This window comes from Ictidomys tridecemlineatus, chromosome 6 (genome assembly GCF_052094955.1).
Source record: "Ictidomys tridecemlineatus isolate mIctTri1 chromosome 6, mIctTri1.hap1, whole genome shotgun sequence".
In the NCBI taxonomy this organism is placed as follows: Eukaryota; Metazoa; Chordata; class Mammalia; order Rodentia; family Sciuridae; genus Ictidomys; species Ictidomys tridecemlineatus.
Genome location: NC_135482.1, coordinates 86,742,614 through 86,770,016, shown reverse-complemented (window position 1 = coordinate 86,770,016; position 27,403 = coordinate 86,742,614). Strand labels below are relative to the sequence as shown.

Genomic DNA, 27,403 nt, shown 5'->3' with positions numbered 1-27,403 from the left:
ACTATGATTTATTTGGGGAAGGCAAAGTACTAAGAATTTATTTTTAGTATGATGATTTGTAAAATTGGTGTCAAACCAACTTATTGCATGAAGTTGCAGAGTGGCCCCATGATGCTTCTGACCTTATAAAATAGTCTTAAATTTTTAAAGGAACATGAAAAACAATTTCAGAAATGCTGACACTCACCATAAATTTGCCATTCCATATTCTTTTGGAATTGTCCTAGCTTTTCAAAGCAATGGGAATGGGAAGTAGGGGAACAACATCATAAGTGAGTATACGATGTTTCTGTGTAGATCATTAAGCTTCTCACTTGCTTAATGATTCAAAAAGTCACTTGATGTCAAGAAGACTGAGACTAACTGAAACTGTTAAGAATCCTCCATTGGTGCCCCATCTTATCTCACTCACTTCTCTTTCTAAATGTTTCCCCAAACTCAAGGTTGAACTATTTATGCCTACCTTCTCTGGTTTGCCACTGTCTTCTTTTTCCTTTGAAGACTCGGGATTTAACCCTGCTCTCTTCTTCTCCCTGATTTTTTTTTTTTTTTTAGCAGCTCCATTATCATAGCTCAAAAATGTCAACTGATGCATCATATATATGCAATTCAAACATTCAATCTATGCATGTGTGCCAGTGACAACAGCTTTCTGGTGGCAATTTCACAACACATAATCAATTAGGTATTTGGGGAATTTAGATCAAACGAAATATTCCTTAAGATCACCCAAGACATAATCATTTGGTGCAATCTGGGATTTTTGGTGCACTTTAAATTATACCATATAGTCAGCTACCTAATAAAATGAGACAAAATATATCTTTATCTTACTTTTGTAACAGGCAATATGTGCATGTTTTTTATTTGACTTGACTTTCTATTAAGAATTAAAAATGCAAATAGTAATTTTTAAAATTATCATATAATCTTTATTAGGAATAGTGCACAAGGACATGTGATAGGTAACATCTAATGAGATCCACAGTATAAGCTCCATATACAAGATGCAAAATTTAGTATAAATATCCATTGTGACAGCAAAGAAAAAGCTGAATTTATTTCTTCTGTTATTTTTACCCCATTGGATAATAATCATGTGTCCTCATGAAAATGCTATTTTACATTCGAAACAGTCCTCCAGCTTCTCAGTGTTTCTACCATCTTATAAAATTTGACATTTCATAATATACTAGCTAACAAAACCATGGAATGGAGTAAAGAAATTGCTATAATTTATAAATGCTATTAGAGAATTTGTCAAAATGAAAGGGGTCAAATCTTGGCTCTGTGACTTGCATGAATTTGGGCAACGACACAAATAACAATTACTAAGTGCCCTCAAAATGCTAGGTATCATTGCTAAATGCTTTACATATGTCAAATTATTTCAACTTGACAATTCCTACAAATCTATGAGGCAAGTATGTTTATTACCTCCATTGTAGAGTTAAGGGAAGTAACACTTTTGAAGGGATAAGCACTTGGGCAAATGTGGGGTGGAGCAGATGTTTGAACCTAAGCAGTATAATTCCAAATTCCACTTTCTTAACCTGTACCATAACATTTCTGAGTCTCAGCTTCCTTGTCTACAAAAAGAATATAATAACATCAAGCACATGCAAAAATTATAACCTTTATCTAGTTAAATATTGACTGCTGCTCCTTCTGTTTTCTTTCTACTGCAAATGAGAATCTTACTTATAATAATTTACCTGGACAGGCATAGCCCATAGGTTGGGACACAGGAATAAGAACCACATGAGTTGATTGGTTTCGATAGCAACCAAGTTATTGATCTGTCCCAGAGTCATCTCACCCATGGATAAGTTAGATGTAGACAGCCTAAGGATTTTATTGTATATCATGGCCTACAAGAAAAAAAAATTCACATGAAACTCTAAACTTAAAATCAATATCATAATTATTTACTTTCATCGGAGTAAATAAAACGATTTTGATTTTTTTGAGAGAAAGGGTAAAAAAATATTCTCTATGAACAGTTTCTTAAATCAACCACAATTTCCTTTTTAGTATAGTTCCTTTTTGTCCTCAATTAAATATAAACATTTTTTCTAGCAAATAATCAAAATATATACTCAAATTTAAACCTAAGCTCAAGCGCAATTAGCAATAGTAAAAAGTAAGTGCTAGGTTTCTAAGTATTCTTCTTGATGTTATTTTAAATAACATTTTAATTTTTAATTTTTAAAATTTAAAATTTTTTAAAATTCATTGGGTTTTTTTAAATTAGCTCTTTTTTTTCAGTAAGTAGATCTTAGAAATGTTCGTTGCTGCAATATAAAAGCGAAAACAAAATGAAAATAAATAAATAAAAACTGAAGCTACTACTATGTCTCTTACTGGCTGGTGCATGGAATTTTCAAGAAACAAAAATCACCAAATCCTGTACATACCAGCAGAGCTCCACGAAGATTAATGCCTGTCTCTATGGTCACATAGTAGGAAGCCTGAAGAAATGTCCTTTGCAGAATAAGGGCCAAGAAGAGAAGAACTGCTAGAACATAAGCATTTTCAAGAAATTCTTTTGATGAGAGGGTTTCTGAAATCTTGTCCCAAGAGAAAGAAAGAAAAAATTAAAATGAGTCCTTTCATCTATCAGTTGTATACTTTGAATTTTTAAAAGGAGACATAACTTTTCTATATGAAAACTCAACGTTTATAATGCAGCTATTAAATAAGCCACAATAAGGCAAGTATTGCTTTCTCCCTAATAACTAAAGACCCAAATATAAACTAATTCAATGCACAAAATCCCTAGTTGATTATTAAGACTGCTTGCAATGCCTAACTGTGGAATAAAAGATAACTTTTAATTTCAAAAAATTTTGAGTTCATTTCTTGCAAAGATGTATTTTTCATTAGTTAAATGGGTAGTAGTGAAAAAAAACATTAATTTAGAATCTAATTTAAATGTAGAAACCACAACAACAAATCTCATCATTTTGTACAATTATAATGCACCGATAAAAAACATGGAAGAAAAAAAGTAGAAATCACAAAACTGATAACTAGTCAGCAAGACCAATGGTACAAAAATACAATTACTGTAAATTGTATTACTTTAATAATATATAGCATTTTTCTAATTTCCATATATCTTAATTTATATTAACAAACCATATATTATAAAGTAAGTAATTTGACTATCGATTTCACCCATGCAACACTTCCAGAGGCAAAGCATAACTTAAGAAAAATTGTTTTAGTGGAAATATAACTGAATTCACCATTTGGATATACAAAACAGATTGATTTTGTTTGTAACAATAGCATGTGGCAACTTGTTAGAAGAGAAGGAAAGATAACACATGATAAAGTAATTTTAGTAATGAAGACACTTGTCACTTTTTATGATTGAGAGCTAATAAAATTCTACTTCTGGTCCATTCCTCATCTGTCTTGGGGATATATAAAAATACACAAGTTCTGTTCCATCTCAGAAAATCAACATAGCTAATGCATGTAAGGAACAAGGGAGGAATTGAAATATCTGCATGTCATTAAGCTAAGTGGGCACAAAACATCACAGAAGTATTTAATGTTAGAAATATCTGATTCATTTTAATAATAATTGGACACTGATGTATCAAAGATCTGGGCTAACCATTGTGTGCACAAGTATGAAGAGTTCACAGATCTCATGATTCAGAAGGATAAGTATCCACAATAATGTGCTTCCTTATGAACAGCTTATGTAGTCATTGCCAACAGGAAGAGTCCAATTCCAACAAAAACAATCAGAGAAGGCTTTGCTGAGGAGGCAGCATTCAATGTACGCTTTGATAACACATAAAATTTTAATAGGTGAAGAAAAAGGACTGAGAAAATGGAAAAGGAAAGCCAGTCCACCTGAACTAGAGTTTCTATCTGTGAAACTGGGGAAGTTGAATCTTATCTTTAAAAACAACCTAGGAAGTTCATAGTGCACTTTCTGAAGAATAGAAAATTTTAAATTATGTGTTTAAAACAGAAAACACATAGCATTTTATATCATATGATCACCCAAACAGTAGAAAAATACCTAATAAAATATCATAAGACTTGTTCTGATCATTGTGAAATGATGTGACAGCTTTCATCACATAAATATAGACTATTACAAACTGCATTGCAAATATTATTGGTCACAGGCTTTTTAAAAAGTAACTTTGAAAATTCTTAAAAATTGCCATAAAGATAAAATAATCAATATAAAAATCTCTGCTCAGAGTTACTAGCGCATGAGAGATGCTTATTAACTATCTACCAGCTCTGAATCTGAGAAATAAATTTTTGGACAGATACATTGAATGAGCACATGCTTTTCTCCACAAGAAGAATTTTTTTATTTCAGTTCTCTGTAAATAAGTCTGTTTGAATTATTCATAAAACTGCATTGATAGAGAGTGACAATTAGGGCTGAGGTTGTGCCTCAGTGGTAGAGCACTTGCCTCGAATGTATGAGGCACTGGGCCTGATTCTCAACACTGGATATAAACGAATAAAAATAAAGGTTAATCAATAACTAAAAAAAAATTTAAGTGATAATTAAAGTGAAAACTGTCAACAATATGTTTCTTTTCAAAAGCATCATGAACTTACACCTGTTGTGTTATTTGTCATATTCTGAGTTTCATTCACACGCTGTACTATTCCAGAAATACAGAGAGGTCCAGCAAAACCCAGCAGATCAGCCAGATAACGAAACGTGCTACTCAGTAGAATTGGCCGTCCAAAAGCTCTGTACATTGCAAGCCATATAGATGGAGTTCGATTTGGATGATCTGCTACTTTCTTCTGAAAGAAAAGCCAAGAAAACAAAATGAAATCACCTCGGGTAGTGATTAATGTCATCCAGCAACTATAAATTCCTTTTGATTAATTCCAACCATATTTTAATGACTTGAAAACAAATGTATACATTTCATTAGAGCATGCATAATTTTGTATCCTTTAATAATATAGAGCAATTTCATGCAAATAGTAGTTACTTAATACATTTTAATGAAATAGAATAAAAAATACACAGGCTAGATTTTCTGAGACTCTGTATTATTTTTACTTGTTAAAAGAAAACACAAAATTCTTAAGGCCAAATTTATCTTTAATTCCCTTTGATTTGGAAAAATACACATCTGACATGAATGTTGTAAAGTTCCAGGATCAAGGTTATTGAAAAACTAGTCAATATTTCTGAAATTACTTGATCATAAGTAATGATCTACCTATCACATTCAGATTACCCAACCTCAACTTTGTTTCTCCTCCAGATTTTCCCCTTCCTCATGAATGGTTGCCAATACTTTAAAAAATTATGGTAGGCTTCTGGTTGCCAAGTATCAAAGAAATGCCAAGTGAGGAATGGCACATATGCTTACATTAACTCAAGGCTTCACAAATCTACAGTTGTTGACTGTAAAGATGCTAAGACCTGAAACATCACAATAACTATGTCTTGATAAAGAGGTGGACAAAGTTTTTCCGCTGTGGCAAAGAAACCAACTCAATAAAACAAAATTCAGTTGTGTTTCCTATCCAATTCCCCTCTGAATGAATAATCTGATTATTTTCTTAATCTTGTTGATGCAAGACATTAACACACCAAGTTCAAGCTAGTCTATGTTGTAGAGAACACACAGAAAACTTAAACTATTCTTAGTTTATATTGTAAATTTTTTCTCTAGCAGAGAAGTTTTTTAATGTTTTTAGTTATAGATGGACAAAATACCTTTATTTATTTATTTATTTTTATGTGGTACTGAGAATCAAACCCAGTGCCTCATACATGGCTAGGCAAGAGCTCTGCCACTGAGCCACAACTCCAACTCCTAGCAGAGAAGTTTTGATGCAATACTTTCCCCCAGAGGTAAAACCAGAGAAATGACTCAGGTTCATTTGTAGTAATCATTTCCTGCAATGATAATTTCATAATAGATTTCTGACACAAGAGGTCATTTTCATCATTTACCATAAATGCTTTGTTGGTCTTGATTTAGAGTAGCCAAAAACTCTTTAATTGATTCACTCTAACCTAATCTCTTCCAGTGATGTTGGGAATACTAATATTTTAAGTGACCCTGATATTTGTAATGGTTGCAATACATACCATATTGACAACTGTGGGTAGCACACATGACTATTCAGATTGATAACCAGTCAAATTGAAAATATCCATATGGAGACCTACACAGACCCCAGCTTATCCATGGTTCCAAGTTGCTATCTGCCTTATAAAGCAAAGTGAGGAATTTGGATATATATAGAGAGATATAGTTATAGATATAGATAGAAACACACACATGTATGTGTGTGTATATATATATATATATATATATATGTATGTATACATATAGATAGATAGATAGATAGATCTCCAAAGACTCTCTCTTAGCTTTAAATTTTTAAAACAATTATTAAAGCACCAGGAAAGTATTAGAAGAAATAAAATTTTAGGAGACATAAGAGATGATACATGGAATAAGTAGGTGACACCCTTTAATTTAGTCTCCCTAGTTGAGACTACAGAATATAAATTTTAGTTGATAATTAGTTTAAGAATTTTAATTTCTTAAAAGTAGTTACTAGTGAATATGATCTATTTTACCTATATATTACAAAATTATTCACAAGATGCTTGAGAAAAGACTATAAAAAATCCCATGAGTTATAAATATGATGTGGTACCACAGATTAATTGTACAGTTCATTGAACTTAATTTTTAGTTTCCACTTGGTCATAGGTCCCAGAGAAAAGACACTGCTCTCAGTCCTTCCTCACGTGCTAGCTGAGCAAATAATATACCTATATTTCACTGGCTCTTCTAGTCTTCCCTCAGTGATCCAATTAACATGACTCAAAACCACTGAGCAAGGCAGATGGAGGAAATCTACTCTTCCTTAACCATGGGTATTATCTAAGCTTTGCACTTTTATATTTAATTCAATTCTCTATAATTATGGACATGCAGTTACCTTTTGTTCTTCATATGCATCTTTCAGGCAAACATAATTTGTTACTGCCCTCATTGCTATTGGCAATTTTCCAATGGCCTTCAGATCAATAGGCTTCTTATGTGCAGATATGATAAGAGTGTTCATCCACCAGTATGTCGCTTTTGATAGCAAATTCACAAATGGCTGAAGAAATCTCACACCCAGATCCTGGAGGTCTTCAGGAGGCTTGACTTTCTGAGGGTTCATGAAGAATACATACCTCTGTGGCCAAGAAGAATTCCACAGTGTAACGTGAGCCCAATTTTTTTTATATATATATTAAAAACTATAATTTTAACCTTTTCTATGTTTTCATTCTAGGCCACCAAATTTTATATTTTAATAATTTTTTTCATCCCTTTCTGAAATACTCTTTGAAATATTTCCTTTTTGTTTTCACTAACTAGTTAAATGCCAGAATTGTAAAAAAAAAAAAAAAAAAAAAAAAAAAGTCAAGTAGTCTTTTAAAAGAACCTATCTTTCATTATCTTTGATAGCATCACCTTAGTTAAGATTTTTATATTAGTAATATTTTAAAATGTGCTATCAACACCATTGTTGAGTTGCTCTGTTGAACTGTGATCTATTAACTGGATGGTCTCCACATTCGCTGCAGCACTCAGAACTGTCCACTCAAAGCAAATTCAGAGTTCTCTAATAGAAAATGAATATTGAAAAGTCAGTCAGTAGTATCTCACACAACATAACTAACATTATATAGTGGAAAGGACAACAGATTTGTAATCATAGGCCGAGTATGAGTTTTGACCACATTACTTTGGATATATACCTAAAGTTATCACCATAGAAGCTTCATCAGTGAAATGGGCACAAAGGATAAAACTACTTTCTTTTCAATTACAAATTTCTAGAATAGAATATTTTGTGTTTAGGGCTAATCACCGATGATGGGGAAAAGGTCATCTATAATAGGAAGTGAGTTTAACGTTTGGCATAGGAAAGGCACACAGTCAACATCTGTATAGATTCTGAGGTCATACTGAGATGTCTGAAACTTTAATATCCTGATGGTTGGTGATGAGTTTGACTTTATATTTACACGTGCAGATCATACACACTTGTTTATCATCTTAAATACTAATAACTGCTGGCTGACTCAACCTCTATTGTTGAGGCCCTGCATCACAATAAGTAAACTAATATTATTAGATACTTACTCTGACCCGAATGACATTGATCTCCACAGCCATCAGAAGCCCATTCAAGATGACCATCATGCCAGTGATGCAGAAACGCAGGTCTGATACTCCCCACCCAGACTGCCAATACTTGACCAATTTTATTGTTTTTGTAATAAAGGCCATTACCCAATACAGGAATAAGGCTGCAGAAATAGAAGGGGGGGAAAAAAAGAAAAGATGCAAATTTTTCCTGATATTTTTAAAAACTTGACTAATATTTCAATAAAATAAAATGTTTTATGATAGCAATGGCAATTTTAAGTATTCTATTTGCACATGATTTTATTTAATAAGAAAGAAGTGTACGTTTTAATGTGCTTTGGGGATTTTGAATCAAAACTATGATATGGAGTGAAAGTTTTAATCTTCTACATGTGAATATCTAGCTTTCCCAGAACCATTTATTGAAGAGGTTATTCTTTCTCCAATATATGTATTGGAGTCTTTGTCTAGATTCAGTTGGTTGGAAATATGCGGGGTTATTTCCAACCTCACTATTCTGTACTATTAGCCTCTGTGTCTGTTTTTATGTTAACATCATGCTATTTTGATTACTATAGATTTGTAGTATATATTGAAGCCACACAGTGTAATATCTCCTGCTTAGTTTTTTTAACTCAACATCACTTGGTGTCTTTTGTGCTTCTACGTGAATTTTAGTTCTGAAGAATATCACTGGTATTTTGATGGGGATTACATTGAACTGTAAATTGTGTTGGGTATTTTAATAATAATATTAGTTGTTTTAATCCATGAACATCTAAAAATAACTCAAAAATGTTGAAGACTTCCATTCTGGTCATATGTGACAGATGGTAAGTCATAAAGAAGCTTGTGAAGAGGTGTAGTGGTTTTATGTCTGGCCTTGCTTTCTAAGAGCCCTGATCTTGTGAAGAATTCACAAGTTGGTGTCTATGTTAGTTATCCAATAGGTAAGTGTGTTTTAGTTCCCATAAATATGTCCATTGCTATTTTCCTGGAATTACCATGGTTATGTAGCTACTGAATAGAGTTTCTGCTTTACAGACCAGCATGCCAGCATAAATGACTCATTTCACACAGATAGTTTAAAACACCATACCCTACGCAGAATATAAAGAACAAGGATCTAACAGAGCAAACCCAGACCTCAAGTAGTCAGGCCAGAAAGGCAGGAATCTACACCAACTCATAACCACAGCCAACATTTTGCAACAAATATGAGTTAGAAGCAGTGACATTCCTAGAGACATGTTGGCAAGGATTTAATCTACATTGACCTTTAAATAAGATCAGTACAAATGAATATGGGATAAAAGGAAATCTAAAGCACACATAAGATAATCCAGTATGGAAAACATTATCAGGGCCAGAAAAGCTAAGGGTGATTACAACTTCCTTTTTGAAAAATAATTGAGCTTTGGTGTACAAACTCAAACATATATCTTGTTTTAGCTTGAAATACAGAAATAGAATGTATTTACGGGGAAAATGAACCAAATTATGCAGACTGAAGAGATTTGCCTTAAATATTATAAAAATTAGATTGAAAATAAACAATAGAAAAAAATATATGACAAAAAACAATAAGTATAAGAATCCTAGAACAGCTAAATTTGTATCAAAGTAAAACTTCAAAACAAACAGTATTATCAGAAATAAAAATATTTTTAATAATAATAAAAGGGTCAGTTTCTCAGAAAGCAATTAAAAATATGCATAAGCCTAATGAAGACTCAGAAGATCCAAACACTAGCAACCACCTATACTATTTGCTATTTATTAAATTATTTACTTTTTGATATTATAAAAATATACCCAACATCTTCCAAACATACATTCATATTAATTGCATACAGTACAAGTAACAGACTATACGCTCTCTCAAGAAACAAGAACAAGTTTAAAAATAAAACATATAAAATATGATCACATTCTGATAAAAATGAAATTAAATTTAAAAAATTCAAAATAATAAGTCTATTAATTTTCTGTTGCTCCTTAATGGACTATACCAAACTTAGCAACTTAAACTAGTATTCATTTCTTATCTCACAGTTCTCATGGGTCATAAGTCTAATTATGGCTTAGCTCTCTGCTTCACAGTGTCATTGGGCTGCAATCCAGGTGTGGAGTGGGGCTGTAGTCTCAACAGAGGCACAGTGATGTGGCACTCTCACCCTTGCCTTACTCTATCATCTAGAGGCAGGGCACAGGTTCCACTCAAGGGGACCGCACAACACGGAAGGAACACCAGGCAAGAGATAATGGGGTAACCTTTAGATCCTTCCACACAATAAGGTACCTAGTGGTTTCCAAATATTTGGAAATTCAAAAACACATTCTAATAATCCATATGTTGAAGAAGAAATCATCAGGCAAGTTAGAAAATATTTCAACTAAATTATCATGAAAATACGCTATGTTCTAAAATTAAGGAATGCAACTAAAATAAGATATAGAGAAAAGTATATAGCTTTAGAGATGTATTTGAGAAAAAGGACCAAAATCAATGGTCTACATTTCTATCTTAAAAATTAGGGAAAGAAGAACAATGAACAAAATAAATAAAAAGATGAAAAAGAAATAGAGCTAAGAGCAGAAAGCAAAAAAAAAAACAAAACAGAAAACAAACAATTGATAAAAGGAATAAAATCAATACAATCAACTAGATTGATTATTTGAAAGGATCAAGAAAACTGGTACATTTCTAGCTAGATTGATCCAAGAAAAGGAGAATATAAGTAACTGATATTAGGAATGAAAAAGGACCTATTTCTATATATTCTACGTATGTTAAAAGGATAACTAGGTAATATCATGAACAACTTTATGACAACATATCCAAAAGCTTAGATAAGTTGAAACTTTCTTGAAAACTTGACTTACCAAAACTGACATTAAAAAAAAAATACTCTGAGGAGTCTATACCTAATAAATTAATTAATTTGGAATTTGAAATTCTCTTAGTTAAAACTACAGGCTCTCATAACTTCAGTAGTGATTACATTCAATATGTAAGAAACAAAATTACAAAAATCTTAATATATATGTAATATATATATATAATATTTTTCAATTCAATCTATGAAGCCAGTATAACCCAGCATATGAAAACTTGACAAAAATGTTAACAAGAAAATAACAGATCAGTATCCTTCACCACATAGATGTAAAAAGTCTTAACAAATAAAATCTAACAAAATCTAAAAATGTGATAATATATCATGAATATGTGTGATCAATCCCAGGAATGCATTATTTATCATTTGAAAAATACATAGGCACAATTTAGCATAATAACAGTACAATTTTCCCAAAGCGTGGAGAAAAAAATTCAATACAATTCAACTCCTCCTTATGATAATTTTTTAAACCGTTAAAGAAAGCTCTAAATAGAAAACTTACCAGATGAAGTTTTTCTATGAAAAGCTTGTAATTAACATCACGACTATTAAAAACGATTTTTTCCCCTAAAATCAGGAGCTAGACAAGAATTTTACTCTTACCATGCCCATCTGACTTTTTTACTGAAGGTTTTATTAAGTAATATGGCAAAAAAAAAGTTTAAAAAGAAAAAGAAAGCATAAAAAGTTTGAACAGAAGTAAGTATAGCTGGACACAGTGGCACACGCCTGTAATCCCAGCAGCTGGGGAGGCTGAGACAGGAGGACCACAAATTCAAAGCCAGCCTCAGCAACAGTGAGGCATTAAGCAACTCAGTGAGACCTTGTGTCTAAATAAAATACAAGGCCCAGGATGTGGCTCAATGGTTGAGTGCCCCTGAGTAACACCCTCCACACCCGGAAAAAGAAGTAAGTATAAGTGTCTCTATTTGCAGATGGCATTTTTGTTACTATAGAAAATCCTAAGAAGCCTACAAGCAATAACCAGAACTAATAAGTGAATTTCCAAGATTGTAAGATACAAGATTGAGTCACAAAATCAACTGTATTTTAATACAGTGATAGAAGTAATTGGAAAGTAATATCTGAACTATAATTCCATTTATAATAGCAGCAAGAAAAAACTAATAATAAATTTAACAAGATATAAAAGACCTCTATACCGAATACTACAAAGTATTGCTAAGGGAAATGAAAGAAGATCTTAATAAATGAAGAACACATTGTGAGACTAGATATATCATCAAGATGTCAATTCTCTCCCAAATTGTTCTATGCATTCAATACCATTCCCATCAGTACCCCACCAGGACTTTTTTTTTTTTGTTACAAATTGTCAACTTGATTCTATGCTACATAAAGAAATGCAAAGGAGTCAGAATATCCAAAGCAATCTTTGGAGGAAAAAAAATTGTATAACTTACAATACATGGATGGCTTCAAGACTTCTAAAGCTACAGTGATCAACACAGAATGGCAGTGGCATAAAAAAATCCATGAATATATCAAAGGAATAGAAAATAGAGTCAAGAAATAGATTATATTTAAACAGTCATTTGATTTGATTTTCTTTTTTTATTTGATTTTCAATAGAGCTATCAAAACAAGATGATGGTAAATGGGAAGTCTATCTCACAAATGCTACTAAAACATCTTAATATCCATTTGGAGCAAAAAGAACCATGGTACCTTACTTTATACCACATGTACAATGGATTTAAAGTGGCTCATAGTCCTAAAAATTTTGAAACTATAAAACTTCTAAAAGAAAGCAGGAGAAAAGTTAAGATTTCTTAAGACATGGAACTGAACATAAGATCAAAAAAGGTAAATTATACTACATCAAAATTAAAACACCTGTTCATCAAGACTCCTTTAAATAATTAATTTGAACGCCAGAGACTGGGAAGAAAATATTCTCAGAACACATGTGCAGTGACATATTAATATCTGTATATACAAAGTTCTCCTACAACTCAGTGATAAAATGAAACCTAATTTTTAAAAGGCACAAAATATGTCAGTAGTCAATTAACAAAGATAATAGAGATCTCACAAAGGTAACAAATGACCAGTAAAGTCATCATAAGATGTTCAACATTATTAGTTATCAGGAGAATGCAAATTAAAATTATAATATGTTGCTAGTATGCACCCACCAACATGGCTACATCAGATAAACCAAGATCTCCAAACCTTGGCTATCGCCAGCTGTAAATTTCACTTTTTAGCATGTTCAGATTTCTGCAATAATGTCTGCATGTCATTTTATACTGGGGAGTTTTTTGTTAATTCAGATTTTGAAAATACATGTAAGTTAACATTTAACCCTGACTACCTTTTTTATTAAATGGCCTTTGCCCAATCATACAGTGGGACACAACATAGAATTAAATGATCATTATTTTCCATGCACCAATTTTAAATTTTAATATCTTATGGAGAAATAAATAAGACTCTATTAATACACTGTAATCATTTCTTTTTCTAATTTTTATATCAGCAGCGACATCATTTTCATCATATAAAAATTATAACAATTGAATGAGATCTGTGGACCTTAAGCAATTGTAAGCCTTCACTCATACCAACACACAATTCTCCCTACAACTTTAGGAGGCTCATGGGCCCCTGCAGCTCATCCATGATCCATGGTCTATATTTTCATCTAGTCTCTCTTCATGAAAATATATATCATGGAATACAAAGATGAGGCAAAGAGTATTGGATACAGCTCATTAGAAAGAGATAGACTTTATTACCCTAAATACATATATGATTACACTAGTGGAATAACTCTGAACCATGTACAGCCAGAGGAATGAGAAGTTGCGCTCCACTTGTGTACTATATGTCAAAATGCATTTTACTGTGAAAATAAATAAATAAAAGAAAAAGAATGTGTTCTATTACTTTAGCCTAAGTAAAAAGTGAACTTAGGAACATTTTAGACAGACTCTGATTTCTACAGGACAAGAAGGCGAGAGAGGTTAACTGGACAATCTAAGACCCAATGTAAATGAGAGAAGCTGGGCTTTGGAGGCAGCTGCTTCTCAGGACAGCCTACTCTTCAGCATGCTCTGCTGCAGAAAGACTCCTGGTGCATTTCCATACATCAAGAAATGTGGCATTCCCACAGCATCAGGGCAAGGCTGGAGCCTTTGAAAGATGCCACAGAACTCCAAGCCACAAGCAGAAACATGTGGAACTAGATGAGACGACTTGTTCACAGGGAGCAGCTCTTTGTAAGTTCTCTGATTCTTAAGAGTGAGTACAACTCCTGGGAGCCCCAGATCCAACATATGTATCCACTTTTTTTTTTCCTGCCACACGCTGACACACCCCAAAGGCCAATTATTGGAGACTCAATGTCCTGGAGACACGGGGATTAATTATAGTGTTTTTTTTTTTCATGCTTCCCACTCTCCACCCAGTATACTGTGTGGGAAAAGAAAAATGAATAGCTCTTTCAACAAAACAAAACATCCTTGATCATACTTACCTAAAAGTAGTTTAGGGAAATTTGATGTTTCAATATTATGATAATACACTATTGATGTCGTAGTGGCGACGAATCCCATGACTGCCGGCATGAAGAGGTGGAGATGCCTGGACTCTCGTCGTCTGTGGAGAGAGTCACAGGGTCAGTGTCTGAGGATGACAGCTCTGGAGTTTCTCATTTTTTCATTAAAACTCACTTTTAACTATAAGTTATTTAAAATATAGAATGCAATCATAATTGCTAAGAGAATATGGAAAGGGAGACTATCTTGTATGATGTGATTCTGCTGAAAGGACTTATTCTACCACAGAGGCATGGATAAACACAGTTACATGATATCTGAAAATGCTTGCAATAAAACAAATATATGACCACTGCAATACATAGGGACCTACACAAAATACATTTCAGCTGGGTAGAACTGCTGAAATAATTCAATGATTAAAACAATCAACTACATGGGAACTCTAATGCATGTGCAAAGTATGTTTATTCCTTTGACAGTTTTCCTAAACTCTGTGGTCTTTAGGGATTTCTCTATTCTTATTAATTCTTTCAACGTATGTGCATTTGTTGGTCCAGATGCTGCATTGGTTCTGGAATGCAGTAACAATAAGGTAAGCTGCAGAGCCCAGTTACAAAGAGTCTTTGGGGGACATTAGTAGCAACACAGATAGAGACCATAAGGATACAACATTGGTGTCTGGATCAGAGAAAGCTTTGTGAAGGAAGTGGCTTTTTAACTGAGACCCTAAGAATGAAGAATTGCTGCCCAGAGAAAGAAGGGAGGAAGACTGTTCCTGGTAGTATCCAGATGTGATAGACCATATTGCAAACAATTTAGTACAACTGCAAGAAGACTAGTTCATTCTGAGGGCAATAAAAAGCTCCAGGTGTGTGGGAGAGATGAATGGACCCCAGATGTACATGGTAGAAAGCTCTCAACTCTGTCTGCATCAATGTTCCCACATGGTAAGAAATTTAACTTTTCTCAAATTACTTCAATATATTAGTAAACAGAATGGTCAAGAGAAGAGAGTGACCTGTTCAAGAGTGCAGGAAAAGGAAAGGAAATCATTTCTGAAGAGGTATGGTTGACAGGGAAGACTAAAATACAAAAAAGAAATAACCTCATTGGAAAAATGATAGACAGGCACTTTAAAAAGTATAAACAATGGGTAGGGGGCCAGGGTACCAATGGTGAAGGCCTGATTCAAGCTTTGTCAGCAACACAGGGAGAAAACAATGTATCTGGAAGAGGTTACTATTTAAAATGGACAGGACTTTAAGAGTGTTGGTTTGGAGACTAATGAAGATGAAGAGGTAGAAACAAATTCTAGTGTGTCCGGGTGGATGACTGTTTGACCAAGAGGTCAAAGTCCTGGAAGAGGGACCTTAAGAGGGTAAGCAGATAGGAGAAAGGGAGCTAACAAGTTTCAGTAGGGATCTGTAGACTGTGAAGGTGTCTAATAAGCATGCAAAGAAAATTGTCTCATAGGTACATGTATGTAGAGATTGCATTAGTAAAAATAAATCAAAGATTTGATTAGGAAAGCCTTTGCATAACTTGTTTCACAAATTATAATGAGTATTTGTTATATTTTAAGTAATGAATATTTCATGAAGATTTTGTTTAAAGAAGACAAAGGGAAGGAATGATCTGGCAGTGTCAGTCATGATAGAGAAAGAGAAAAGGCAAAGTAAATTTTTTTAGAAGTCACTGGAAGAGTTTAAAGGACTTAAAATCAGCACACTACAGTGATGCATCCACATCAATGTTTATAGCAGCTCAATTCACAATGGCCAAACTGTGGAACTAAGTGTCCTTCAACAAATGAATGGGTAAAGAAAATGTGGTATACATGCACAATGGAATATTACTCTGCCTTAAAGAAGAATGAAATTATGGCATTTGGTAAGTGGATGGGGCTGGAGAATATCATGCTAAGCAAAATAAGCAAATCCCAAAGAACCAAAGGCTGAATGTTTTCTCTAACATGTGGATGCTAATTCACAATAAGAGGGGTGGCTAGAGATACTCTGGATTAGACAGAGGGGAGTTAAGGGAGGGGAGGGAATGTGGGGGGAGGAATGATAGTAAAATGAATAGGACATTATTAACCTATGTGCACAGGTGATCACACAATTGATGTAACTCTATCTCATGTATACTCAGAAGAATGAGAAGTTATACTCCATTTATTGATGATGTACCAAAATGCAGTCTACTGTCATGTATAATTAATTAGAACAAATTAAAAAAGAAGTCACTGGATGATTAGCTCTTCAAGAAGCCTGGCCACAAAGGATTGTAGAAGGAATCTATAGCTAAGGAGTAGGATAGCACAAGACCCAGGTTGTATTTTTGCCCATTTGTTTTTAGGCTGGGTCTCTGGTATCACTACCACTACGAAACACATTTCTGCCATCAGTGCACTTCCTTCTAATAACAACTTGGCTCGAGTTTTCTGTCTCCGACTAAAGCTGCACGTCCACTATGTGGCTGGAAAGAAAGGTGAACCAAAAAGATGTCCATGTTTTAGAATATACTTGGTTCATCTTTCTTCCATTTCATAATATACATAAAAACATGTAGGGTCAAACTATATATTCAGGAAGTAAAAAAAAAAGTGAAGATTAGAATTGGCTCTGTCAATACAAATACACAAAGGGGTTTTGAATAGCCATCATAGGATAATAGCCAATTAAACTTCTAAGTGCTTTGAGGGAGGCCATAAATTAGAATCTGATTTTTCTTTTTATCAGAAATTAAAACATGCACATATCTGCAAAGAACCATCATAAAACATTAAAAAATAGTTGGCTCCGCGACCAACGCTTAGAAGTTTTCATTTCTTGTTAACTGCAGCAGAGAAACATAAACAGATGTCAGGGGAAGTTCTATTAGATAAGAAGAAAATGATTTTTGAGGCTTTCTTTTCAAAACCTTTAAAGGTCTTCTCATGTCAATTCCTTAGGTTATACCATTAAGCACAATTTCATAACCAGAATTTTCCTATTATTGGAGTTTTTTTTCTTTTATTCTGAGAAAAATATTTACCCAGATTTTGTTCAAGTTTACAAATACAATTTACTCTATTCCAACTGCCTAATAAAAACTATTTTATAAGGACAAAATTCCTTTTAAAAATGGATCTTTTTCTGGGCTGGGGTTGAGCTCAGTGGTTAAGTGCTTGTCTAGCATATGTGAGGCACTGGGTTTGATTATGAGCATCACATACAAGAAATAAATAAAATAAAGTAAAGATATTGTGTTCACATACAACTAAAAATATTTTTTTAAATAAGACTTTTGACAAATCCTGATTTTAAAATAATTTCACGCTTAGCCTCAATTTGTGGCTCTGTTGTCACAGGTTCTCACAATGCCTTAATGCCTGCCTCATCTACTTTTGCTTCTTTACAGAAGGAACTGAAACACCTGAGAACTGATCAATATGTTAATATACAAGTATACAGCTATTAGAGCTATATAGAGATAGACATCTATTAATAGGCATCTTTCTATTGATACCTATTTTTAAAGATAAAGTAAATATCAAAAGTTTAAAAGTTCAGAACTTTCTGCAAGGGCTACCAGGATCAGGGAGCAAAGAAATATAAATTCATGAATGAGCACAAGTCACAGAGATCTAAACGTGTGTTATCAGAGAAAGCCTGCATCGACAGGTAAGTAGAGATGAAACACATCATCATCATAGAAGATGGAGACATCTCTTTTTCCTCATGAGTTATGCCCCTAAAGTTAAGCCTGGCTTGGTATGCTCTTCACTTCTATCGGTGTCGTGGTGTACCCACTGGTATTCTGTACTGGTGTCGTGTGCATGGAGACACTTACGAATCTGAAACGATGCCTTCTGCTATTTCACAAACATGCACAAACAGGAGAGCAAAAGTAAGAATCCATCTCAGGTTATGCCCAGGAAAATGAAGCCATGTGTTGTGATGAATTTGCACTTTTGAGCTTTGGCTCCCCCACCCTGAAAAATAAAGAGAAGAAAGGAAAGAAGAGATAAACAAAAGGATCAATTATAATCATGGAGAATATTTACATTATGGTAAGCTTGGGGAAAGTCTCTGAAACCTTAGTGCTCCCTAGGACACCAATGGAAATTCTCGTCTCTTTTCATTATGTTAAGCAAAATAACAACTTCAATTAATTTTTACAACTCTGCCTAGATGGACACATTAGCTTTTACTGCATTGTTGAGGAATGACACTAACTCTGAGGCACTGAGGAACTTGGCTCCTTCTTCCACTCATCAGAAGCTCTCACAGCTTCCTCATTCGCTCAAGAGCAAACGAATCAATAATTATAGTAAACAACAAAAGAAATTTGTCGTCTACATTCTTTTAAAACATGGAATCTGGGTAGGATCAAATGAAAAAAGACACAATTCATGATAAAATATAGGACTTGTTAGTTAACTCTGAAACATAGGAGAAAAATGATTACTTATGAGTGGGACCACCACTATTCAATACACTTAGACTTTTCTCAAAGAAAGCTAAAATTTTATTCATTTATATGAACAAAAGTAGAATCAAACACATTATGGGTTCACCTTCAGTTCATTATTGGATAAAAAAAATTCAAGATGAAATTTCAGTAAAATTTTGTGTTTCTTACAAAACTATAGGCATAGTAATATCACCTCATGTATGATATTAGGAAAGAACCCAACTTTTGTTTCTTTTGTCTCTCTTTTCCTCATTTTTTGACTGTAGAAAAGTCCTACATACTTCAAGAATGAATGGAGATCTGTGCTTGAAATATTGCAGGAAAAAATTTCTGTATAGATACAAAGGGATCCCTAAAGCATCCTTTGAAAAGAAAATTGATTCACATTTTACTTGTTTCCAAATGTACTTCATCATTGGAATGTTAGTTACATTTAATGTATTCTACTAGAATTTATGCTATAAACATTTGCAGGCCAGTTGTGTGTCTTCTTTACAACAACCTAACTTTCTGATATTTCTTCAAGACTAATATATGATCCCTCACTAACTCAAGTAACCAGTCATAAATAAGCAGTCTGCATCTTTCTCCAGTTCCTTTTGCCAGTGTCCACTTCAATTCCTTCCTTACTGCCAGGGTATGTGCTGGAAGTTAGGGATAGGAAAAAAAAAATAAGGAATGTCACAGTCCTGGCTCTCAAGAAGTTTACTGAATGTTAGAAATGAATGTTTAATTGTAAACTTGCAGCAAAAATACTCATTTTCTACTTTTGGTTAAGAAGCATTCTTAATGCCTTACAAATAATGCTATATAAATCATGACTAGTATTTCCACATATGGCTTCTCTGGTCTCAATATATTTAGTGTCTATACATTTGCTTAACATAAATAACAATGTACCAAGAGTTATGCTGGCCTCTGTATATACCATATGACAGAAATACTTTGATCTCACTTAGAATATGAAGCACATGGTATTCCCCTCAAAATTTGTTAAATGAATAAATAAAATCACAAAAATTATTATTATTTTTTAAAGAGAGAGTGAGAGAGGAGAGAGAGAGAATTTTTTAATATCTATTTTTTTTTTCTAGTTCTCGGCGGACACAACATCTTTGTTGGTATGTGGTGCTGAGGATCGAACCCGGGCCGCACGCATGCCAGGTGAGCTCGCTACCGCTTGAGCCACATCCCCAGCCCACAAAATTTATTTTTAAACCTCTTCTTAAAGCAGATTATTAAAATATGTTAGTTTTCCTAAGAAAATCTGCCCAGTAAATTTTTAACTTGTCTTTGTAGGCAAAATCATGCATGGGAACATTAAATACCAAATAATTGAAAATAGTGGTTACCTTGAGAAGGGATAAGGACATAAGGCGTGGGAAGTATCAGAAAATGGTACACACGAGGAGTCCCTTTTATTCTTACTGTTGTATTATTTAAATGAGTGAGTGGTGGTAGGTTTGATGGATGTTTATTATATTAATCATTTTATGTATCAAAATATTTCACAACTTCAAAAACATTAAAGAATCTATTGGTTGTTTTACATAAATTATACATAATCTCCCTAATTTATTGGCATCTTTATATATGTAAACTGTAAAATAATAGGGGACTATATTACTAACTCCTTTCTAAATAGTTTCCACATCTACTCTTTCTACCTAAAACATGACTCATCACTCCTATTTTAACTTGCATGGTTTATTTCTTACAAGTCCCCTAAGCAGGTCCCTCTGTGCAATCTTTCCCACTAGCCCTAAGAAGTACATAACTTCCTGGCAGGTTGATGCCCAAGCTAACTTATTCCTGCATCTGTGAGTGGGCTGGCAATATGATGCCATCATTTCTCTTGAAACATCCGCTCCACTCCACTATTCCCAGAAGGCATGCACTCGGTATAACCCAGTTCCTAGTCCCTTCACCTGGCACAAAGCAAGTACTCAACAATGCCTTACATCTCTCTCACAGAGCCATCTTCCTTTTTTTAAAATCTACTGCTGCTGAGCTGACAGGCGACCGCGGTTTAGCCTATGGAATATCATATGCCAAAAATATATCATTGGAAAATACAAAATACTTGCTTGTTTCTTTCTCACAGACTTACACATCAGTTTTCATGTTGAAATTCATACAACATTATCTCAAATCTCAGCCATTAATAAGAGATACAAACATCAAGCAAAATAATACCAGACATTAGATTACTTACTTACCAATAAACAATATTGGAAAAGTGATAAACAACAGGAACACATGAGGGACCAGGTTGAGGGCATCCACAAAGCAGGGATTTTGTAATACACCATCATAGATATTATATGAGGAAATGTTGTTACCACAAAATGAAAGACTCATTTCTTCTTATATGACTTATTCTGAAACAGATAGAAGAAAGAAAACGTCCTTTTATTATTAAACTTTCTGTCATAAAATTATGGCCTCAAATAAGGAGTTCTAGCATGAAATCAATCTCCCTTATTTTTGAAGTTGAGAAAATAGAAAACTACGGCCAAGTAGCATCTTTTTGTTTTCTCCACATTTTTTATTGGCGCACTATAGTTGTACATAATGATGGGATTTGTTGCCACACATCATATTTGCACACAATATAACAATATAATTTGGCCACTATCACCACAAGGGTTTCTTATAATGGCCTCTGCATTCTGTAAAGCCTTTTCTCCAGAGCTATTTTTCAGAAAACTATTTTATTTCAATTTAAAACATACCTCAAAGGAGTGTCTGAATGACTTAAATAACATCAAAGAACAAAAAATGGTGATATAACAAAAAGAGAGAGAGAAAAAAAAAACAGTGACAGAAAAGTCAAAATGGTGCATTATCAGATTGTTTCCCATATTCATACATAAAACAAAATGATCACTAAGCAACTCTATCTGGATACAATTTGTTGAAATATTTTATTACTTTTAAGAAATAGTAATACTCAAAAGACCAACATGGCTGCAAATAGTAATCATTCTCTCTCTGAAGTATATTAACTTCCAATACTTAAGATACAATACATGTAACTCAGGTGACAAACCAATGAAACCACTCAAGTCTCAGTCAGAAATATTCTTAAATAAAATGCACTCTACTCCAGTTTTGAAACAGAAAATAGCTTTAAGTTGGAAATCTGTAATCCATGAGAGTACAAGTACGTAAGTTTAGAGAAGAAAGAGAGGGAAAGATCATACAGGGCCTTTTGGAAATCATTCTTGAGACTTCTCCTCTGAGTGACATGGAACCACTTGGGGTTTGTGAGCAGGGGAATGACATGCTCAGACTTAGATTTTAAATGGATGCTTCTCACAGCTGCACTGAAACAGATGGTAGAGAAACCAGAGACTGCTCCATCAAAATATACTACTATGAAATTCCAGCAAGAGTTTCAGCATTCCAAAAACCTCTTCTATAATGCCTTCTATTTATTTAGAGCTTATCTAAATTCTGGGAACTTTGCATATATTATCTTATAGCCTCAGGAGAATTTTAGGATCGAGGTGTTATTTGCATTTCACAGCAGTAGATACTGAGTTTAACTGGGTTTCAGTAACTTGTCAACCAGCAGAGAATCCAGGATCCACATTCACTTGTCTGATTTATAAACCATGTTCTTTCCAATGCATCATGCAGTCTCCAATCTGTTTTTTGTATAAATGATCTTATCTCTTCTTATTAAAACAAGTAGCAATTTAAGATTTTAACCTCAATGGACTTTGCTTCCTTTCCATATTATGTCAGACTGGATTCTGAGTTAGATACTAAAGTCTGGCAAAAAATTTGATTAACATAGTACCTTTTCTCTCTTTCTTTTCATGGACAATTGACTTAATCTTGGGCACAAAAATTATTTTTCCTAGAAGAAAAGAAAGAATGTTACCAAGAAAATATTGGCAAAAGTAGATTAATTATTGAAGAAATTCAACTCTAATAAAAGGTTTTATAGAGCATTACATGAATATAATAACTAGCGAGGAAGACTATATTTACAATTTTAAAAGCTTGTATGTAATTCCTTTCACATATTATTTCTGATAAACTCTTTTTTTCCTCAAAAATCCTCGATGTACTCTCTAGTTAAGATGTTGTCTCATCTTTAAAAAGGTTGATTTTTTAAAAAAAAACCAAAATGTGGTTATATACTTGGTATATTATTACAAATTATTAGAATTCTAAATGGGCTAAAATATTTTTAAAGGACCTGAGATTTTTAAATAACACTAAAATGGAAAGTATTTTTTAAATTTATATATAACAGCAGAATGCATTACAATTCTTGTTACATATATAGAGCACAATTTTTCATATCTCTGGCTGTATACAAAGTATATTCACACCAATTCATGTCTTCATAAATGTACTTTGAATAATAATGATCATCACATTCCACCATCATTTATAATCCCATGCCCTCTCCTTTCCCCTCCCACCCCTCTGCCCTAGCTAGAGTTCCTCTATTCCTCCCATGCTCCCCCTCCCTACCCTACTATGAATCAGCCTCCTTATATCAGAGAAAACATTTGCCATTTGTTTTTTTGGGACTGGCTAACTTCACTTAGTGTATGTTTGATATATTTCTGGTAAAGATGAAAAAAAAAAACAAAATTTAAACACCCGGATAGTAATGGAATTTTTAAGACTGCTTCCTTTAGTTGGTAGAAATGATAAGGACGACTTTAAAACCACTCTTAACTGAAAGAGATTTAGAATGATTGCTTCCTTTCATCATAATTCACTGCCTCCTCTATTCTTTCTCTCTCTCTCCCTTAGCAGCCTTCTCCAAAACCCACTGGCCTGTGGTACCTTCTAACAAACAATCAGCCCACATTACAACCCAACGTGGACAAAAAGGGAAGTAGTAAACTTATTGCCGATACGTTAATAATTACTGTGTTCATCAAAGACATTTTATTCAATCAAGATTGCTACTAACGTTTAAATTTCCTATTGTCATTCAGGTTTCTCTTCCAGAACCCACATTAAGAAATTAGGAGTGCTCTGGGATGTGTATAAACTACGGCTCTTGCTGGTTACACTCTGTCACCTGACATCTTTCAGCGCCACCCCTTCTGGCGCTGTGGAAGTTCCACTAAGCCCTAACAGAGGCCCCAGTATCAAGAAGGAAGGAAAGGAAAGAGGGGTCACAGGGAAAGGAGCATTTTTTTTTCTCCACAAGCATAAACCTCTGAAAGACATTCAAGTATTTATGACAGTGAACAGGGTTGGAGAACTTGATTGAATAAAGACAAAGATCAAAAGTGAAACTTTGATTATAGGGATGGTCTACGGAATAGAAAACATAATTATAAAAATATTTCTTGATGATCTAACAGGATTTCATGGTTAAAAAGTGTCATCAGTATTCTTTTTTCCTTGAAGCATCTTATATGAATTCCCATATCCCCTAGGACTTATAAAATTTGGATTGAGTTGATGAATGTAATAATTGACCTATAGTTCATCTGTAAGAGAAGAACAGTTATCTGATTTAGTTATAAAGTATATTAAAGCATCAGGTACTTCATTTATTTTTGTCAGCTCTCTCCTCTGAAAGTAGATATCAGTTAAGTGGAAACTAGCACTTTCCTGTCCACCAAGCAGAAAGTGTCCGTTATGACAGAAAAGCAATTCCAGACAACTTCAAGTCCTAAAAACACCTGAAGAAGAAGAAAAAAAAAAAAGCTAGACTCAATATGCAACCTCTTGTTCTCACATGTAGAACAACTCATTCTTTAGTTATTTAAGTTATGCTCTGAGAGAAACATGCCATTTCAAAGAATTTAGGGCTTTATCATCATCTAGAACATTTTCAGGGCAAATATCACTTGCAAAAACAAATGCTACAATACCTTCTTTGAAGTTATTCAGTCAATGGCTCATAAAATAAAAACTAGACCTCTAGATAGCTATGTATCTAGCTACCTATTGGCTAGCAACTATCATAGACCCCCCAAAAAGAAATTTACTAATAAAAATGACGGCTAACTTTTGATTTACTGCTTGGTTTAAATCCACCCATTTACTGTTCAGGGACTGTGAAGTTCTATCGCACATCAAAGGAAATGTTGGAACCACTTGGCAAATAAGATTTCTTAGACATTGCAATGAAAACTGAGCAAATAAAGCAAAATAAATAAATAAATACCTTGGGCTTGACGGTGCTTCAAACCCCTATGGATGCACTTGTACTACCTTCCAAACACGAACTTCCTACACTGTCTTAAGATGTAAATTTCAATCCAGGACACAGAACTCCTAAAAGCAAAGAGTCACAAAAATTAAGCAGAGATAGCTACTTCAAGAATAATACAAGAGATGTCTAAGAGAAAAAAAAAAAACCAACTAATATACCTTTTCCTGTTTCCAGCTGGTTTAAGTAGGAGCCGGCAGTTTTGTAAGAAAAACTGGAAACCTGATCCCCACCCCCCTCTCCTCCTCACGACGGGGCCCTGTCCCTTAATCTTAGAAATAGCGACTGTGTAGGCAAAGCGCTGCAAAGGGCAAAGGCGCCTTTAAATTGCCGAAATGACAGATAAAAATCACCAGATTACAGTTACTCTTAAAAAATTTTTAATGAGAGTTATGTAAAAGACATGGGACTCACTCATTCGGATGACAGAGCTTTCCTCCCCTAGCCGAAGCACGCAGTGCGCCGCAGCAGATTATTTTTAGGGTGGTGGGAGATCAGCTGCTGCCTCCTATCGAGTTTCTAAATTGCACAAACTACTTCTCGGGCCGGGGCGGACACTTCGGCTGCGAGGCAGGAAACTGGGCAGAAGCCCCGCGCGCGCGTCGCCTGGGACTGGGGACCCTCCCCACCCGAGTTCGGCCCAACTTTCCGCGCTGGATCAGGAGACTTGGGGCGAGCGCGGTAAAGAGTTTACAAAACCAAGTCGTCTGCGTACCCCCCGCGACTTGATCGGACACTGAAACTTGCAATTAATGATGCGACGATTCCCTGGAGTCGGGTTTTCAAAAGTCAGAACACGGGAAGTACTCGCCTGTGTTTTCCCCGCGAACTCTGTAAGCACCCTTTTAGTGGCCACATAAGGAAGCGGATTGGGGGTTTTGACCGATTTGTCCCCAAGCGGACCTGGGAAACGAATGGCTTATTTTAGGCATAAAAAACCGCTGCGGGGCTGTGTTAAGTGCGTGCGAAGGTCTCCCATCCGCCACGCAGGCTCTAGTCGCACGTTTCCCCCAGTGACCTGGAAAACCTGGTCACTCCTCTCCAGGGGTCACCGCGCCGCAGACCCGCGACCCTGGCCCAAGCTCCCCTGAAGCGAGACTGTGGTTCCCACGAACCACCCGAACAGCTCCCCCGGTCTCTTGCTCCCAACCAGAGACGTCATGAACTCTCCAGATCACCCGTTTAAAATGTGGTCACTCCACCATTACTTCCTCCAAGATCGCAGGCTGAGAATTTTGACCCCGACAACTTTTAAATTAACACTCCATTTTCTCAAGGGCCAGTTCTGAGTCAACTGGAAATCATCGTCGTTTTCAGCAACTGCCCTAATCTAATCAAGGATGGTCAGCCAGGCGGGCTGGTGCCTCCCAAGTTCCGCGCGCGATCCCCAAGGGGCATGGGTCCCGGGACCTGAACCCTACACCCTAGTGGCCCTGGCCTCGCGGACCTTGTGGGCAGTCAGTCCTGCAAGCCCCAGGGGATTTCCCCGCCGGCGCCTCTCTCCCGGGAAGTCGCTGCGTTCCCGGGTGAGTGCCTGCCTTGGCCAGCGTCGGTGGCCAGAACTTGCCCGCCGCTAGGGGCCTGCAAGCCACTTAGAGGCAGCACCCAGGAGGGTCCGGAAGACTGGTCCTGCGGCCTTTGAAGGCCAGGAAACTGCACCTTGGAGCTGTTTGCCGTGAAGCAGGAGCGGGGAGAAAGGAGTGTGGCTCAAGAGAGGGGATCAGGGTATGGTGGGTGGAATACCCAGAGAGCCCGCGCACAAGTCAGAAGAGGAATCAGAATCTCTCCAGGGCGTGTGAGGAAAGAAAGGAGTTGCAGATCATCCCAAAACAAGAAGTGTGACTACTCAAAATGAACTTGAGGATTTTTAAAAATCACTATTATTAAGGTCATTTATAATAATAGGAAAGCATCATTACTGGAGAAACTTTGGAAGAAGTGGAAAAGTAAGAGATAGCAATGAGCCTCTCACAACTCATAAAACTACTGAAAATATTTTGTTTTATTTTAGCAAACACAGGCCTTATAGTATATTGATTAATTAAGCACATGGACGAGGAAGCCAGCCCTGTTTGATTCAAATCCTGCACAATGACTTTGAACAATTCCCTCTTTTGTACAATGAGACAAGTA

At 35.0% G+C, this 27,403-nt stretch overlaps 1 protein-coding gene across 15 annotated transcripts in view; it reads right to left on the bottom strand.

The window, feature by feature from the left end:
* The window catches only part of Abcc9 (ATP binding cassette subfamily C member 9), a 127,343-nt gene extending 100,495 nt beyond the window's left edge, over positions 1-26,848 (bottom strand). For 2 of the 15 annotated variants that reach the window (XM_078015098.1, XM_078015112.1), the window contains exons 1-11: positions 25,685-25,939; positions 25,226-25,335; positions 22,877-22,936; positions 21,288-21,449; positions 18,445-18,586; positions 14,586-14,707; positions 8,175-8,341; positions 6,976-7,218; positions 4,606-4,800; positions 2,418-2,570; positions 1,716-1,871 (exon numbers count right to left, since the gene is read on the bottom strand). In XM_078015098.1, the coding sequence (XP_077871224.1) occupies positions 1,716-1,871; positions 2,418-2,570; positions 4,606-4,800; positions 6,976-7,218; positions 8,175-8,341; positions 14,586-14,707; positions 18,445-18,586; positions 21,288-21,429 (1,320 nt within the window). In that variant the 5' untranslated portion in view covers positions 21,430-21,449; positions 22,877-22,936; positions 25,226-25,335; positions 25,685-25,939. Of the gene's footprint in view, positions 1-1,715; positions 1,872-2,417; positions 2,571-4,605; positions 4,801-6,975; positions 7,219-8,174; positions 8,342-14,585; positions 14,708-18,444; positions 18,587-21,287; positions 21,450-22,876; positions 22,937-24,600; positions 24,738-25,225; positions 25,336-25,431; positions 25,600-25,684; positions 25,940-26,081; positions 26,679-26,717 lie in introns of those variants that run through there. The other 13 variants (XM_078015102.1, XM_078015100.1, XM_078015106.1 and 10 more) reach the window with 13 other exon arrangements.
* Positions 26,849-27,403: the final 555 nt, after the last annotated feature.